Genomic DNA, 13232 nt, shown 5'->3' with positions numbered 1-13232 from the left:
AATTAAAATATCATTTGGGGAAAGTCGTCTATGGAGGAATAAAGGTATTAGCAACTTACCTCCCCAAGAAACAACTATAAATCTAGACAAAATTGTCAAAAACAACCACCTTAAGGCTCCCAAAACTGAAAAAAAGCAAACAACAAATTGAGAAGCATTTTTTTTTCCCCTCAAGAAAAACTGCTGAACTATGGACAAGAACAGTGAGTGTCTTTGGCATTTTTGCCTGGGGAATGCTCTCACATTCCCTGGCTGATGCTTAGTTTGCATGAAGTGCTACCAGGGTGGGGCTGGCAAGAAAAGCAGCATCTCTGCTGCCAGAGTGTGTCAACTCGAATTGGCAAAGAAGGTGTAAAAAGCCTATCCAGATGCACTGTTTCTAAAAATAGCAGAGGGTAGGAAATGATTGGAGGGGGCAAAAAACATACATCTTATTAGCCTAAGGTTGTGATCCTGCTGCAGAAGAGCATCAAGCCGGTGAATAAGCAAGAAATTTAACAGGGAGATTACAGAAATGAGAGAGCCACAGGGTGTACCAGATAAGACTGACACACATCCCTGGCTGAGAGGAGAAGATCAATGGGAAAGATCAGAGAAGGGCTAAGCTCTCCATGCATCTCTCACTGACAGGGAGATTATGTGTACATGCAGAAGAAATCTGAGAGGGTCCATATCCTCTACATATCATTAGTTGACTGCACACAAGCACAGCAAAACCCAGGTGAGCCCAACAAAAAGTAAATGCCAGGACAGATTTCAAAAATACCCTAACATTGAATGCACTCCCCAACACAGGCAAGTGTGCCTGTAGAAGGTGGAAATCTGACTGGCTCATGATGTTTGAGTACAACTCCTGACCAATCAATGGCTGCTGACTAATTTATACAGACACAGGGGTACCTCTGTGGAAGCAAGACTAAAATATAAAAAGAAAAAAAATGGATACCAGTGGTTGTGATAAATACTGCAAACTCCTAACATTTTACTCAAAAACAAACAAACAAAACCCAAAAAACAAACCAAACGAACAAAAAACCAACTTAGCAACAATCACAAGGTTCAGGTGGAAAATAATGAGCACCCAAAACTGTAGAACTGCTACAGTATATGACCTAAATTGTCCAGTTTTCAATAAAAATTAAGACATACAAAAAAGCAAGGAAAAAAGTATTCAAGAGAAATTTCTCTGAGTAAGCCCATATACTAGATTTGAAAGTTATTATAAAGAAAGAAATAAAACAATGTTTAAAAATTTTAAGTATGACAATAACGACTTATCAAATAATACCAGTAAGGAAAAATCACAGAAAGAGCCAAATGGAAATAATGGATTTGAAAAGCAAAGTAACAGGGCGCCTAGGTGGCTCAGTCAGTTAAGTGTCCCCGACTTCAGCTCAGGTCATGATCTCTCGGTTTGGAGTTCACACCCTGCTTTGGGCTCTGTGCTGACAGCACGGAGCTTGGAGCCTGCTTCAGATTCTCTGTCTTGTTCTCTCTCTCTCCCCCTCCCCCACTCACATGCTCACAAAAAAAAATGAAAGGCAAAATAACTACAAATATATTAGATATGTTCAACAGCAGATGTGAGATGGCAAAAATACACACACACACACACACACACACACACATATAGAAAATCAGTAAATTAAATATTACAAGTTTCATGAAAACCTTAAATCTACAGATCCAAGAAACTCAACAAACTCCAAAAAGGATAAACACAAGGGAGAATCCTAAGCACATGACAAAGAGAGAGAAGCAGTGAAAAAAATTCATTGTGACAAAGGTACAAAACAATTAATAGCTGACTTCTTATCAGAAACAGTTAAAGCAAGAAAGTAGTAGAGTGACATTCAATCTACTAAAAGAAAAAAAAGTCAAGAAATCTATATCCAACAACACTGCCCTTTGAAAATAAAGCAAGCAGTCAACAAAAACCACATATTATATAATTCCATTTGTATGAAACATCCAGAATAGGCAATTCTATACAGACAGAAAGGATTGGTGGCTGCCTAGGGCTGTGGGAGTTGGGGACAGAATGAGAAATGATTACTGATGGGTACATAATGTTTCTCTTTTGAATGAAAATGTTCTAAAATCAATAGTGGAGATGACTGCACAACTCTGTAAATATACTAAAAACTACTGAATTATATACACTTTAAATACGGTATGTGAATTACATTTCAACAATATTGTTTTTAAAATATGGAGAATCAAGATATTCCTAGATCAATGAAGACGTAAAGAATCACGGCTGAAGATCTTACAGTAAATGCTAAAATTCTTAGTTAAGAACATGACAACCAAACAATAACTTGAGTCTATAAAAAGAAGAAATTAAGACTGACAAAACTGACAAATTTATAGGTAAAAAAGAATTGTATGAATATGTATTTCTCCTCTTATTTTTTTCAAAGATAAAATTGTATAAAATTATAATAGTCTGTTATTGGAATGGTAACAAATGTTGATGAATCCATGTATAGATACATAGATACACGAAAAAAGTGGAGGAAATGGAGCTATACAGGAACTAAGTTGCTATATTTTACTGAATTAAGTCACTATTAATTTATAATACTTAGATGCACAGTATAAACGACAGATCAACATCTTAAGATTACAATTTAAGAAACACAGTTTAAAAAATAATAAATTTAAATAGTATATTAAAAAATATTTAAAATTAGGGGTGCCTGGGTTGGCTCAGTTGGTTGTGTCCAACTTCCGCTGAGATTATGATCTCATGGTTCGTGGGTTTGAGCCCCACATCAGGCTCTGTGCTGATAGCTTGGAGCCTAAAGCCTGCTTCAGATTCTGTGTCTCCCTCTCTTGCTCTCTGCCCCTCCCCCACTTGAGTTCTGTCTCCTTCTCTCTCAAAAGTAAATATTAAAAAAAACTTAAAAAGGGAGCACAGAAGGAAGAAAAACAAAAAAAATATGAAACATAAGAACACAGAACAAAATGGAAGATATAAGTCTAACCCTATAAATAATTATGTTAAATGTAAATGGAGTAATCACTTTAATCAAAAGGCAAAGATTGCCAGGGCAATCAGGTACGAAAAAAAAATCAAAGTACACATACTTGAAAAGAAGTAAAATTATCTTCATATGGAGTTGACATGATTCCATATGTAGAAAATCTTAAGGAATCCATAAACTTTTAGAACCAATAAATGAGTTCAGTAAGATCATGGAATAGAAAATCCCTACATACAAATCATTTATATTTATATATACTAGCAATGAAAAATCCAAAATGAAATTAACTACAATAGCATCCCAAAGAATAAAACACTAATAATTTAGCAAGAAGAGCTCAAGATTTGTACACTAAAAACACAAAGTATTGCTGATGGAAACTGAAGGTTTAAATAAACAGAGAGATATTCTCTAGTGATAAACTGGAAGACATACTGTTAGGATGTCAATACTATCCAAATGGATCTACTCAATAAAATCCCTATAAAAATCCCAGCAGGCTTTTTTGTAGAAAATTTCATAAAATTTAGATGGAAATGCAAAGTACCTTAAACAGTCAAAATGGTTTTAGAAAAGAACAAAGTCTGGAAACTTAAAATTCCTGATTTTGAAAGCAGATTTGGGGTTGCCTGGGGTTGGTGTGGGAATAGGGACTGAATGCAATGGGCATGAGGCTCTTTTAGCAATGATGTAAATGGTGTAAACTGGATTTTGATGATGGCTGCACAACTCTATAAATTTACTAAAAATCACTGGATCATACACTAAATGAGTGAAATTTAGGGTATATAAATTACACCTCAATAAAGCTATTAAAAACAGTGTTTGTATACAATGTTCATCACAGCTCTATTCTTGTTTGCCAAAAACTGGAACCATTTCAGATGTTCTTCAACAACAAAAAAAAAGACTAAGGGGGAAGAAAAGACATAAAAAGGAAAAACAAAACAAAACACAACACCAAAAAGAAAAATTAAAAAATAATGTGTAATGGGGCGCCTGGGTAGCTCAGTCGGTTTAAGCATCCGACTCTTGATTTCAGCTCAGGTCATGATCTCACGGTTTGTCAGATCAAGCCCCATATCAGGCTCTGCAATACAGTGCAGAGCCGGCTTGGGATTCTCTCTCTGCTCCACTCCTACTGATGCATGTGCACACGTGCTCTCTCTTAAAATTAATAAATAAGCTTAAAAAAAGGGATACTGTGTAAAATTAACCACAGAAGAGACTAAGAACAGTGAGACCAGTTAGGAGACAATTGCAGAAGTCTAAATGAAGGTTCTGAGAGCCTAAATTAAATAGGAGTGAAGAAGGATAGATGTTAAAAGACAATCACAGGTCGTTGCCAATCACTAACAATAAACAACAAAAACTGTTAACATTTACTGAGCATATATTATGTAGCAAGCATTGCATTAGGCACCATACTGATGCCATTTCATTGTCACAGCAATTCTATAAAGCAGTCTTGTCTTCCAATACAGAGAAATACACTGAGGCTAGAAAAGTCATATAAATTTATCCAAGGCTAAAGACAAGGAAAATGGAACTGCTACCGTGTATGTGTTTTGATACTGGGGGTCAGGAAGTGGAGAAAGAAATGCCAAATGACTGTGATGTCTTGGATTTTTTTTTCACCCCCTCTCAATGATTATTTCGTAAGTAAATATGCCATATTAGTAAATGTGTTATCTCAGGGAATGAAAAACAATCTTATCCCAGGAATCCAATTTAATTTTAAAGGAATTAGATAAATGGTTTGGATTTAACTGGCATCCAACTGTTTTTATTTTATGGGTAATTACTAAAATTACCAATGGGGAGTTTTTCCCAGTTCCAAAAGAGTCAACCCATCTTTAAGATAATCATATACCTTTCTTCCATATGGTTTTTCTACCATATTGCTGTCACTGTCAGAATTTTCACTCTGAACTGGTTTTGTGAACCCAGATTTGGGCATCTTATAGCTGTTCAGCTAGCTTCTTCTTTTGTCAGTCTTCTCATCCTGGATCTGTAAAGAATGGACATAGGAGGGTTATTTGTATACATCTGCAGTAAAAACCTACTTAAAGGTATACACCACAGTTAATGTAACTTGTTATTATCTGTCTTTGTAAGTCCTAGTCTAAAGTAAGGTTTCATTTAAGAATTTGAGCTTCTAAAGTTCTCTTGTTTAAGTCCATTCAATTTGTCACTGAAAAGAAGAAAAGAGAACTACTTTTATATTTTTTTCCACCTTCTCTAGACTAATACCTAATCTCCAGTTTTCCAGGTAACCACAAGCAGCAGAAGTGAAAGCAGTGGCAAAGGGTTTGTCATTTCAGCCTGTCTCTAAAGGTAGAAAGTTCTAACAGATTCTCTGGTAGTTCAGTATTGGTCTGGAATTTACTTCTGAAGACCCAACCAAGAATTGGATAGGTCTGGTTGGCAATTTTACCATTTTAGATTATATTTATGAAACCGTTCCAAGTTAAAATTCTTGGGAGTGTTTATTTTCCTTCACAGAACTCCCAGACATCTCTAGAGTCACTTTATCAATCTATTCATTGACTGAATTCCTACCCTACTATAATTATGTCATATATCACTTTCTTTCTAACTTGTTCAGTTTTCTGTCTCCTGCTCTGCAATAGGTCAAGGACCCTGATAGAAGCCTAAGCTTACATTTTAGACCCCCCAAAAAAATTCCAAGCAGGGAGTTTTAAATATAAAAAGGGAAGTCACGGCACCTGAGTGGCTCGGTTGGTTAAGCGTTCGACTCCGGCTCAGGTCATGATCTCACGGTTCATGAGTTCGAGCCCCGCATCAGGCTCTGTGCTGACAGCTCAGAGCCTAGAGCCTGCTTCGGATTCTGTGTCTCCCTCTCTCTCTGCCCCTCCCCTGCTCACACTCTGACTCTGTCTCTGTCTCTCAAAAATAAAGATTAGAAAAAATTAAAAAAAAAAAAAAAAGGGAAGTCATGAGACTAGACCAGTACTGCCATCTGATGACCTACGAGCTACATGTGGCTGCTGAAAGTTAAATTAACTAAAATTAAAGTAACTACTGTACAATACAGATACATTCCTATTATCACAAAGAGCTCTACTGTATACTACTGAGCTAAACTGAGGTTGCTGGCCAACAGAAGCAAGACTTGGACCACAACAATAAACAGAACAGACCAGCGTAATTTTTAGTTTTCATGCTATAAATTTCCTATAGATGAATATTATAGGTCTAAGTAAAGCTACATTCTAGCATCTAAGTGAATTATTAAACAGAGGATTAGTAAGATCTTCTGTGTTCTTCGAATTGTTCTATTGGTGATTTAAAATATTTGATTTCGGGGCGCCTGGGTGGCTCAGTCGGTTAGGCGTCCGACTTCAGCTCAGGTCATGATCTCGCGGTCCGTGAGTTCGAGCCCCGCGTCGGGCTCTGTGCTGACAGCTCGGAGCCTGGAGCCTGCTTCGGATTCTGTGTCTCCCTCTCTCTCTGACCCTCCCCCGTTCATGCTCTGTCTCTCTCTGTCTCAAAAATAAATAAACATTAAAAAAAAAAAATTTTTTTTTAAATAAAAAATAAATAAAATAAAATATTTGATTTCAATCGAAACAAAACCCAAAGTCACATAAATGAACTGAGTTAGCTTGTAAATTATCAAAATTAGATTAAATTAATCCAAACATAGCCAAATCAGACTACATTCCAACAGAAAAAAACTGCCAAAGGTCAAATATTTCAAATCTTTTATAGAGGAGGAAATAAACTTGAATAAGGAAACTTTTTTGATACTACACACCAGGCAGAGTTTACCTTGGGGTCATGCAACTGTTTCAACTGATACCATATAAACAATCACTTAAACATAGCACTGTCCTCAAAACTAGCCCTGTGTAAAGCTTACAGTTAAAATTAGGAGTCATATATAATCAGAAGAACTCTGACTCAAAAGCAAAATGGATCTACATAGTATCACCAGGCATTAGTCTAGGTGAGATTTATAAAGATAAAGCACTTTGTAGATCAAGCAAAGCACATTATTGGTGAATGAAGGAGTGTCATGAATATTTTTTTAAGAATATTTCAGATAGAGGGGCACCTGAGTGGCTCAGCTGGTTAATAAGCATCTGACTCTTTATTTTGGCTTAAGTCATGATCTCACAGTTCATGGGATCAGGCCCTGTGTCGGGCTCTGCGCTGACAGCATGGAGTCTGCTTGGGATTGTCTCTTTCACTCTCTGCCCATCTCCTGCTTTCTTTCTTGCTCTTCAAAATAAACAAATATTTTAAAAAACCATACACAGCAATATAATATATTAATAGACTATATGTTAGGAAAAGCTTACGTTATCTTTCAATCACCTTATTTGGAAAACTTCAGAATAAAAACCAAAATTAGATTCTAAAAATATTACTTCAATCAACTAATATTAAGCATTTAATACATGGTTCTGTGACCTCAATATATAATGTAAAGCCAGATCAACCAATACAATTATACACAGGATAATCAAAATCACACTAGGTAAATTAAAATGGAATATTTTAAAATATAAAAATAACCCAATAGAAGCAGTAGAAGAAAAACTGAAGAATGAAAAACAGAAGGAACAAACAAAACAATGATAGACCTAATCCAAACATACCAATAATGATATGAAATGCAGATGGACTAAACACACCAATTTAAAAAAACTGTCAGATTGTATACCTGAAACTACTGTAACACTGCATGCGTTAACTATGCTGGAAATAGAGATACAAACAAACAAATAGGAAAACTGAACAAGAAAAAAACAGACCATCAAACAGGGGGGAAATGACCATACTATGAGCTATTAACAAGAAATTGATTCATATGTAATTCTATAGGTAGGTTAAAAAGTAAAAGAATGGAAAAAGATATGCCATGCAAACACTAATCAAAGGAACATTGGGAGTAACTACATTAATATCAGACAAAACAGTTCTCAAAGAACTTTACTTATTACACACTGATAAAAGGATCAGCTCACTAAATGTATATGCAATTACAACAGAGCTTCAAACTACAGGTAGCAAAAATTGATAAAACTGACAGGAGAAATAGACAAATTCATAATTATAGTTGTAGGCTTCAACTACTCTCAGTAAGACAGAAAATCAACAAGCATATATAAAAGAACTGAAAAACGCCATCAATTCAAATCAACTGGATCTAACTGACATTTGTATAAAAATGTATCCAACAAAAGAATATACATTCTTTTCAAGGGCACACAGAATTTTACTGAGATAGGCCATGTCATGAGTCAAAAACAAACATTAATAAATTTAAAGTAATTAAAATCATATAAATTTTGTTTTCACATTATGAAGAAATTAAACCAGAATCAAATATAGAAAGATAACAGGAATATATCCAAATTTAAAAATAAAGAAGAATCAGTAAGACTGAAAACTGGTTCTTTAAAAATAAATAAATACGGGGCGCCTGGGTGGCGCAGTCGGTTAAGCGGCCGACTTCAGCCAGGTCACGATCTCGCGGTCCGGGAGTTCGAGCCCCGCGTCGGGCTCTGGGCTGATGGCTCAGAGCCTGGAGCCTGTTTCCGATTCTGTGTCTCCCTCTCTCTCTGCCCCTCCCCCGTTCATGCTCTGTCTCTCTCTGTCCCAAAAATAAAATAAATAAACGTTGAAAAAAAAAAATAAATAAATAAATACATAAAAAAATTTTAAAAATTTGCCATCTCTGGTAAGACAAATTAGATATAAGAGAGAAGACCTACCAAAATCAGCAATAAAAGGAGAGCATTCCTACAGATCCTACAAACACATGAAGGGGTAATAAGGGAATAGTATCAACAACTTTACACAAATAAATTCAACAAATTAAGTGAAACAAATTTCTTGAAAGGCACAAACTACCACAGCTCACTGAAGGAAGCAATCTCAGTGGCTCAATATTTATTAAAGAAATTGATTTCATATTTAAAAACAAAGAAGACTCTAAGCCCAGGTGGCTTCAGCGGTGAATTTCACAGAACATGTAAAGAAGAAATAATGCTAATTCTACATACCCTCTCCTGAAAGATGAAAGAAGCAGGAACATATTTTATAAGGCAGGCCATCAATATCCTGGTACAAAAGTCAGAGTAAGTCTTTTATAAGAAAACTACAGATCCATACAATATCTCATGATCATATGCCAAAAAAAATCCTCAATAAAAATACTAGCAAATTAAACCCAACTATATATAAAAAGGACAATCCATCATGACCAACTGGGATTTATCCTAGTAATTCAAAGTCAGCTTAATGTGTGAAAATCAATCTGTGCAATTCACTGTATTAACAGAATAAAAGCCAACTGATAGTCTCAACAGATACAGAAAAAGCATTTGATAAAACTTCATACTCATCAATGGCAAACAACTCCCAGTAATAGAACAGAACTCGAATGCTCTGTCTCCTAAGATCAACAGGGAGGAAAGAATGTGCACTCTCATCACACCTCATTATCTTTCCCCCACTGGCTTTACTGAGATATAACTGACAAAAACTATTTATATTTAAGGTGTACAATGTGGCAATTTGATATATATACTGTGAAATGATTACCACAACCAAGCTAATTAAAACATCTATCATGACACCTAATTTTATCTGTGTGTGTGTTGTAAGAACACTTAAGATCTATATTCTTGGCAAATTTCAAGCATACATTATTATGAACTAGTCACCATGCTATATACATCTCCCCATTTCCCCCAGTCCTCAGCTCCTAGCAACCACCATTCTACTCTCTGTTTCCATGAGTTCATTTTTAGATTACACATATAAGTGAGATCATACAATATTTATCCGTGTCTGGCTTATGTCACTTAGCATAATGTCCTTTAAGTTTATCCATGTTGACACAAATGGGAGGATTTCCTTTTTTTAATGATTGAATAATATTCCATTGTAAATATGAAGATTGCATCTTCTTTGTCTATTTATCCATCAACAGACACTAAGGTTGATTCCATACTTGGCTATCATGACTAAATGCTGCAACACACACATCGGACTACAGATACCACTTTGAGACACTGATTTCATTTCCTTTAGATATATACCTAAAAGTGGGATTGCTGGATCAGACAGCAGTTCTATTTTTAATTTTCTGAGGAACCTCCATGCTGTTTTCCATAGTGGCTGCACCAATTTACATTCCCAAGAGTGTACAAGGGACCTTTTCCACCATACTGTCACCAATACTTGCTATCTCTTGCTTTTTTGTTAACAGCCATCCTAACAGGTGTGAGGTGAGATCTCATCATGGCTTTGATGTGCAGTTCCCTAATGATTAGTGATGTTGAGCACCTTTACATATACTTGGCCATTCGTAGGTCTTCTTTGGAAAAACGTTCAGGTCCTTTGGCCATTTTAAAATTGAGTTTGTTTGCTACTGAGTTGTAGGAGTTCCTTATATATTTTGGATATTATTCCCTTACCAGATGTATGGCTTGCATGTATTTTCTCCCATTTCTCCATGTATTTTCATTGCTACCTTTGCTGTGCAAAAGGCTTTTAGTTTGATGTAGTCATACTTGATGATTAAAAAAAAAAAAAACCAAAAAAACTCCTGGAGTGCTTATCAAAATACAGATTTAGTAGGTTTGAAATGGAGCCAGGAATTTGTACTTTTAACAAGTATCCCAGTGGTTCTTCATCATTAGGAAAGTTAAAAAACCAACTTAAATTAGTATTTGAACTGATATTATAAAAAAAATCTCATTAGAAAATGATTCGCTCTGTTTATTTAAGACAGGAGATTTCTCGATCATATTAAACCATATATATACATAACATGCATGCATGCAGATGTGTGAAGTACCATCTTCATTTAAAAATTCACTACATCAGGCAGCCTGAGAGTCTCATTAAAAAATTTTAACTGTCATTTCCTTTTTTCACAGGATAACTCTTCGTGAGAGTATTTTAACTTACAAGATTGATCCTAAAGAGCATTCAAACACTGGTATCATATGTATTTTGTTCTACTGATTATTACTTATGCCATAAATGCTCCATAGCTTTCTTTTCTTTGATCTGTTTCCATTTTTCTGGGAAGTATGTGCAGCAACTATTAGTTTCTTCTCATCTTTAACAATGTCTTCTCTGGAAGTTTATTTTTCTCTCCCATTCTAGATAGAAAATTTATTGCTTCGTCAGTTACTGCCCTCTGTAGATTTTTTTTTTTTTTTTTTTAAAGAGAGCAACTATGTGTACACATGAATGGGGGAGAGGGGCAGAGGGAGAACCTTAAGTAGGTTCCACATGCAGCACAACCCTGGAATCATGACCTAAACCAAAATCAAGAGTCAGAAGCTTAACCAACTGAGCCACCCAAGTGCCCCTAGATTTTTCAGTTTAAAATAGTCGTAATGGAAGCTTGCAAACCACAGTTTATATTCTTTTAGATTATAAGTAGGAAATGACCTAAGTTTTACACAATCCTTTACATTTAAGTAGAACTTTAAACAGTATTTTCCAAACTGGATTTTTCAAAGCCTCCTTCACTGGGATCTCTAAAACCTGCTTTTGATGCTGGGGTGGGAGTAGGGATCACATAACTGGAAGAAAACTATTGTATTTTAAATCTCTTGACATATGTAAGGTGATAAAAAAAGATCCTACCATCCATCCACCTTACCTAATCCTTCTTCCTAGTAGAAAAAGTATTCTATAAGCAAACTTTCTTGGATTATATGTGCATTTGCTTTAGCAAAAGGAATCTGACCAACTCATTTTTGGGGACAAAATGCACAATTCATTTTGGGGGGGACACATGCATACGTATCTAAAACATCCAGTTATTGGAAATTTTCAAAACTTGCTGACAAAAATGAGTATCACTACCCAAAATGTAAAGTTTAACCAAGCAACTGTAACTAATTTAATAAGTAGCAACGTGAGTAAACTAATGCTAAGTTATAATTTAATAACAAGAACAGCAGATTGAAACAACACAGCTAACTCCAGACAAGAACAGTGATACATATAAGCATTCTCCTTTTTTTTTTTTTTAATTTAAATCCAAGCTAGTTAACATACAGTGTAATAATGGTTTCAGGAGAATATAGTGATTCATCACTTACATGTAACACCCAACAAGTGCCCTGCTTAATGCCCATTACCCATTTAGTCTATCCCCCCACCTAATGACCCCTCCAGCAACTTTCAGTTTGTTCTCTGTATTTAAGACGGATAACCACCCTTCTTGAAAGTGGAGGTAACTGCAGTGATGCCAAGTCTGGCTTGACAGGTGTCTTAGTATAACAAAACTGATTCTTCAGGAAATATTAGTAAGTTGCTCTTTTTTATGACTTACTCTTCATCCTAAGGCTAATAATTTGGAGAACTTTATCTTCCTATCACAGGATACAAAATCGCTTATAGGAAGAGGCCAATCTTTGTGGAGAAAATGCTCTGAAAAAGTAATCAAGAAGGAAATAAACCTTGGGACCAATCTGCAGGGAAAAGCTATTCAACATGACAACAGAAGGGAGGGTTAAGGAAAAAATTCAAGAAGACAAAACTCTGGTAGACTATATGCAAGAAAGGGACAAGAGGAAAAAACACCTCCAGTTGGCAGGATGGCTAGAAGAGAACTTTGGAGACAGGAGTAGATAACAGAATTTGTAAAGTTGTTATGCTATGGACATAAAGATTACATAAAGTGTGAGTGCAGCTGCTCTGGAAAACAGTGTGGAGGTTCCTCAAAGAATTAAAAATAGATCTACCCTATGACCCAGCAATAGCGCTGCTAGGAATTTACCCAAAGGATACAGGAGTGCTGATGCATAGGGGAACTTGTACCCCAATGTTTATAGCAGCACTCTCAACAACAGCCAAATTATGGAAAGAGCCTAAATGTCCATCAACTGATGAATGGATAAAGAAATTGTGGTTTATATATATAATGGAATACTACTTGGCAATGAGAAAGACTGAAATCTGGCCTTTTGTAGCAACGTGGATGGAACTGGAGAGTGTTATGCTAAGTGAAATAAGCCATACAGAGAAAGACAGATACCATATGTTTTCACTCTTCTGTGGATCCTGAGAAACTTAACAGAAGACCATGGGGGAGGGGAAGGAAAAAAAAAAGGTTGGAGAGGGAGGGAGCCAAAACATAAGAGACTCTTAAAAACTGAGAACAAACTGAGGGTTGATGCGGGGGGGGGGGGGGGGAGGGTGGGTGATGGGTATTGAGGAGGGCATCTTTTGGGATGA

General features: G+C 35.8%; 1 protein-coding gene across 4 annotated transcripts in view; it reads right to left on the bottom strand.

Annotated features, from left to right (window-relative positions):
- ANKRD12 (ankyrin repeat domain 12) overlaps positions 1-13232 on the bottom strand; it is a 130687-nt gene that overhangs the window by 88517 nt on the left and 28938 nt on the right. For all 4 annotated transcript variants that reach the window (XM_040479399.1, XM_040479395.1, XM_040479397.1 and 1 more), the window contains exon 2: positions 4864-5001. In XM_040479399.1, coding sequence (XP_040335333.1) covers positions 4864-4950 — 87 coding nt within the window. In that variant the 5' untranslated portion in view covers positions 4951-5001. The remainder of the gene's footprint in view (positions 1-4863; positions 5002-13232) is intronic.

This window comes from Herpailurus yagouaroundi, unplaced genomic scaffold (assembly GCF_014898765.1).
Source record: "Herpailurus yagouaroundi ecotype Mexico unplaced genomic scaffold, PumYag 142, whole genome shotgun sequence".
Lineage (NCBI taxonomy): Eukaryota > Metazoa > Chordata > Mammalia > Carnivora > Felidae > Herpailurus > Herpailurus yagouaroundi.
The sequence above is the reverse complement of the archived record's forward strand: the minus strand, read 5'-3'. Positions and strand labels throughout refer to the sequence as shown.